At 35.2% G+C, this 5,681-nt stretch overlaps 1 protein-coding gene across 1 annotated transcript; it reads right to left on the bottom strand.

Moving 5' to 3' along the window:
- Window positions 1–2,179: 2,179 nt before the first annotated feature.
- On the bottom strand, window positions 2,180–3,968 carry LOC120207591 (protein SHI RELATED SEQUENCE 1-like). The gene is made up of 2 exons (XM_039207022.1): window positions 2,928–3,968; window positions 2,180–2,601 (listed from the first exon to the last, which is right to left on the bottom strand). Exons 1-2 carry the CDS (start codon window positions 3,502–3,504, stop codon window positions 2,192–2,194), a joined length of 987 nt encoding a protein of 328 aa, XP_039062953.1. The 5' UTR covers window positions 3,505–3,968; the 3' UTR covers window positions 2,180–2,191.
- Between the last annotated feature and the right edge of the window lie 1,713 nt (window positions 3,969–5,681).

Here is a 5,681-nt window from a genome sequence, read left to right as displayed (position 1 = left end):
TTTTTCTACAACTTTATTTCATTAAAAGAAACATACATCCTAGGAAGAGACGTCAAGATCTATTTAACAATAAGCACTTAATGTACCTGCAAGATGAATATAAAACAAATAGCCCAATCCTTTGCTTTTAATTTTACAGTTAATGGTTTCAAGCAGCTTCAAAATATGGTCATGTTCACTCATATTTGATTCATATAGCATTGAAGATGATTTGTTGAACGCCCTAGTCATTGTTATAAGACCCAAATTTTAATCCAATGGCAGTTTTGTTTATCAGTCTCATAGCACCAGATTTCTTTGAGGTGAAAAGCAAGCGCGCAAATATATATATATATATATATATATATATATATATGTATATGTCAGTTCTGAAATTTTTCTATTTTTACAAAATTGTGTGATCCAGAGGTTTCCACTTCTGACGCGATAATTGGTGCCATGAGAAAGCAATAACCATAAAAGAAGGGAAAAAGAAAACAAAGAGTAACAGCTTCTGCTTCATACAATCAATCTCAATCAACTTAAATCACTCAACTCGAACTCTCCATTTTCCATAAAATACCAATTTCTAACAGCATAACAATCAAATCCGGACACGGGTTCTAACAAAACAATCAATTCCGGATACGAGATTGGGAAAGTTCTACTGTATAACACCCTAATGTACAATTATAAAAAATATTATCTATTTTATTATTATTTAAATAATAAAATTGATAAAAAATTATTTAAAATATTATTATTTCTATCTTAAACATCAATGTTTTTTAACATTTTCGGTAAAATTTTCAACTATAACAAAATCGATAGAAAAAATAACAAAACCGGTAAAAATAATAATACCGGCAATTTTTTACCTATTTTATTATTTAAATAATAACAAAACCAATAATACTTTTTTTAGCCATATTAAAACTGCCGCACTTGATCATTTCCTACAGGATTGAATATTATGATTCTCCAAATATATGAAAATGTTATTTAAAATAATAAAACCATCCGTGATAGATATATACTTATATCCAACACTTACTCCAAGTGTGAATAACATGGGTTAAACTAATAGTAAATGTATAGAGACTTCTGGCTAATGGATTTAGAACAATATTAATTGGAATGAATTAACTTCAGCAATTAGGAATGAAACAAAGAAAGAGTGTGAGTATATAGCAGCTGGCATTATGTGCTGCCATTAATTAAACATGCTATATAAACCTGTCCTATACAAAGCGCGTAAGAACAATAAACCCTTTCCAAATCCCAAAAACAAGTACTATTATGGATCCGTTTAACCAATGCATATAGTCACTTATTGGGAAGTGAGTAGGACATTGAAAACCGAAGCAAAAGTTTTATGTAGAGTTAGGAAAAGTCCCAACAATCCTCTTACATGGCGATGAACAAGAAAGTAAACAGCATGTCTGCAATAATATATAAACAGGTTGGTTTGCAGGAAGGCAATAAATATTTCCCATTTCATCAACAAAAGCAGGCCACATTCACGCTTATGTATGTTGAATCTAATGAAGAACATCAACAACTACATCGATGACGATGAAGATAATGACGATCACATGAAAATAGATAGGGAAAATAGAGATTGGGAATTTTATGTTTTCACCTTTGTAATTTGAATGCCATGCTCATTGCTCTCACTCATTCATGCATGGCTGATGGCTGGACCGTCCATGCCTTGAGAACTAAAAACTTGTTCCACCCGAAGAAGAAGCCAATATTCGTTCCCTTGAAAACCGGCAAACATTCGTGTAAACAGGGAAAAAGCAGCTTCCACTCTTCGAAACCAACCAAAAAGTTCTATGGGAATCCGTAAATTTAACCAAAAATAATAAACACTCTCTCGCTACGCTACAATGTCGTGCACAAACAGCTTTGAGATTTTCATTCAAGTTGGAGAATATAGTGTAGCAGAAGGAAGACGAAAGAAGATGAATTTATATTGATGATTTGAGCCAAAAGCGGTCGAATTTGTACTACAAAAAAAGAACAAAAATCTCCCGCATTTCCTTCTTTCGGTGTTTCCTTTAAAACCCATTAAACAACTCTCTAGCTCAAATGGTGGATGTAGAATTTTTGTAGTACTTAATTATAAATGTCATGAAAGGTGACAAGATTAGAGAACAAGAAGAAGAGACGTGGAAGAAAGAGAAAAGGACTTTTCCCCCCTCTTTTTTTAAGATCTTGGATTTGAGAAAAACTGCGTACCAGCCATGAAAGAGTTGAGTGGAGTTGCATATAGAGAGGAAGGGTCTAAAAAAGCGGTCGTCAATGAAGGAGAAGCACCGCTGCCGGTGGAAGCTACAATGTTATCCGTGTTGGTACCCGCGGCGGTGATGAGATTCAGCGGTTGAACCACACCAGCACCTGAAGAACTCTCACCAGCTGCTGCTGCTGATGGTGTAACCATGTCGTAGCCACTCTCAGGGCCTTGATTGTAAAGAATTCCCTTGAAAACATGACCTCCAATGTTCACAGCCGTCTGATAAGCATACTGATCGTCGGCATCTTCAATGCTACTCACTCTCACGCACCGAAACACAGCATCAGAGCTCACTTCTGCTGGAAAATTTCCCAGTTCTAACCCTAAAAAGAGAGCAACAAAATCAAGACTTAAGCAGATATTAAGTACGCAAGTACATACAAATTGGGTTTTCCATTTTTTGATGGTTACCATGATTATATGTGGAAACAAAGGGGTTATCATGTACACAAATATCAAGAAGGAAAAACTGAAAAAGAGAGCAAATATATTATTAGAAAGAGGAGGGAAAATAGTTTCTTCACCGTCAAAAACTCGGCAGGATTACTAAAAAACAGTGTTTGTAAAAGGAAAAGATGAAAAAAAGAAAAGAAAATCCTCGAAATCTTCTTAATGAGTCAATAGAAGGGAGAAAAAGGAAAAACTGTACCTGACGCGTTAGTGGGTAAACGAGTGTAGGCAAGTGAAGAAGAGGACCGACTCTCTCGATGTCTTTTGGGATTCTCTGTCCGAAGCTGAAGTTGTTGTTGCTGTTGCTGCAAAGCAGCAAGTTGTTGTTGCCTTTCACGGCGCTTAGAAGCAGGAACCCAAGTACTTTTCACATGAGTCTGGCAATCAAAACCTCGGCTTTTACAACAAGTTCGACACCGCATGTGAGGGCAATCCTTTTTAGCTTGATTGCCACAATCTTGGCAATTTATACCCCCTCCTCCTCCTCCTCCACCATCACCACCACCACCACTTGCCATCATCACGAAACCCGATCTCGTCGAAGAATCATCAGAAAAGTTAATCAAACTCCTACTAGGACCAATCCCTAACCCAGCTGCCGACACATAAAGATCTTGTTCCTGCTGCTGCTGCTGCTGCTGTTGTTGTTGCCATAGCTCGAAACCCTTGTAAGGAACATCTTCATTTCTGTACCCAAAGCAGCTCTCGAGTTGTATTTCGTTGGGCATATTGCCTTGTTGGGTGTTGTTTCCTCCTAGTGAAAAGAAGCCCGCCATATTTCCTCCTGTAAACCTCTTCCGGAGCTCATCAGTGAGAGACAATCCATATCATAAAATCTCCCAAGAAGCTTGTAATTTCCCAATTTCTCCTCCTATGGTGTTACGTGTATTGTTTATGGTGGGGTATTAGTTTAAATAAAATCTCTCGTCTCTTTAACAACTTCGTTGGTTTTTGGATTTGGCAGGAGCAGGCTGTCCCCCCTCGTGCTATCTTCTGCCCCTTTCGCTTTAAATTCAATTGTTTTTTCTCGGTGTTGCAAAGGGCGGGTGCATTTCATAAACCAAACAACAACACGAGAATTTACGGCTCTTTTCTGCCAACGCCGCCTTCTCTTTCTTCTGCTGTGAAAACCCCAAATTTAATTCCTTTCCCTTAAACGCATCTCTCTCCTTTCTCTGATTTCTTGCAGGTTTTTTCTGATGAACGAACAAAAACCCAGAAAAAGAAAGGGCAACAGTCGATGGTTCTTTTTTTTTTTTAATTGTAAAATGTAAACAAGAGAGAACTGTGGCTTCGCTTTTGTTTTCTATAAACAGTTTACTGGGTTTTCACAGACGCAGATGTCATGTCATCTCCAAATCCAATGATCGAGCACTGCCCAGTCCCACCTTCTCATTCCTATCTAACGGTTAATAGTTCGCCACGTGTCGTCACTCAATCCCTTTTCCCTTGAAACCCGCTACCTCGTCTTTTTCTAATTTTTTGTTCGAATGAAATTACCTTAAATCCCCAAAACTTGCTTTATACGTGCGATTATACTAAAGACAAATCCCTCCCATCTATCAATTGGATGGCTATGATTTACTTTTAGATACACTAATTGGTACAAATCTTCGTCTTATTAATTTGGACCGACGTCATAATTTTGATGGTTGGAATTTTCGAACATATATAAAAATTCGAATTTAAAATTTTATTTAAATGATATTAAAATATTTATCATTTGAACTAACACTTTGATAAAAATAATCTTTATATGGAGTCCTTGCATGAAACTTTTCTTTATTTAGTTTTGAAGGACAAGAAATGGTCTAGTTTCGGCTACATTTCTCCAATACTAAAGTTGCTTTGATGGCTGGCCAATTCCTATAGGGCTATCCATTATTAATAAACTAAATTTGAATAATTTTATATTGTTTATTTTTATTTGTTTATTATTGAGTTTATTGAAAATATTATTCGTTTACCTATAATTACGTATGTTCACTTTTGTTAGTTTATTATCAACGAATATGTTCATGCAATATTAGCGAACATGGTAAACGAGCGAACATATTCAAAATTATTAAATAAACACGTTCACGAATTAAGATTAAATAGTCACAAACAATTAAAAATATGTTCATGGATAATAAATAAACCATAAAGGAACATCTTTTTTATTAGCTAGGCAAAATATCAAAAGTAAACCTTAACATTTCACAACATAGTCATTGTATCATTCTTAACCCAATTTAGACGAAAATCATATCAAAGATGTCATATCGACTTATCGAAACTTAATCAGAATCTAATCGAAATTAATTTAGACAAACGAACATTTAAACAATCATCAAATATTAAATTAAGGACTCAAATGCAAATTATGTCAAATAGACAGTTTCATGACATCATGAATCATTAAAATAATGTTCTAAAAAACGAAAACTTATGAATTTGGGTTTGTGAGTTTTGGAACTTGTAGAGAAGTTTCGAAGTTGACCCTGTGAGTATCGTAACTGAGAGTGAAGTTTCGACACATGCACAATTCTAATACTATATATAAACATACCATCTTATCATAAACTTAAACATATATATATATATATAAGCAAAATTTAGATGCCTCATTCTATGAGTTAGAAAATAAAAAAAGTTATATTGATAGAAGTCAACAATTGACTTGTGATTTTTATAGGGTCACTACATCAAAACAGGTTTGTAGCAATGCTTTTAGCAGCGTTTTTTGAGTAAACGCCGTTAATATTGTACATCTCTTGATGTTTATGGTAATGCGCCGCAATAGATTGATATACAATGGTGTTTTTAGGAAAATGCCGTTATAGAGCTTGACCTTTTGCGGCGTTCTCTATTCACAAATGCCGCTAACTGTTGCGGCATCTCTTGCGGCGCTTTTACTTGGCTATGGAAAACTTTTAGCAACGCTTAAAAGCGTCTCTCTATAAAGCTAAAA

This window comes from Hibiscus syriacus, unplaced genomic scaffold, assembly GCF_006381635.1.
Source record: "Hibiscus syriacus cultivar Baekdansim isolate YM2019G1 unplaced genomic scaffold, ASM638163v2 tig00015087_pilon, whole genome shotgun sequence".
In the NCBI taxonomy this organism is placed as follows: domain Eukaryota; kingdom Viridiplantae; phylum Streptophyta; class Magnoliopsida; order Malvales; family Malvaceae; genus Hibiscus; species Hibiscus syriacus.
This window is presented reverse-complemented; position numbering and strand designations above follow the sequence as displayed.

What these genes read in the sequence shown, in the direction of transcription:
- LOC120207591 (XM_039207022.1), bottom strand. Translation starts at nt 3,504, where the DNA reads ATGGCGGGCTTCTTTTCACTAGGAGGAAACAACACCCAACAAGGCAAT. An exon ending in TTTACCCACTAACGCGTCAG is followed by an intron (nt 2,602 to 2,927) that starts GTACAGTTTTTC and finishes CTCTCTTTTTAG; the next exon opens with GGTTAGAACTGGGAAATTTT.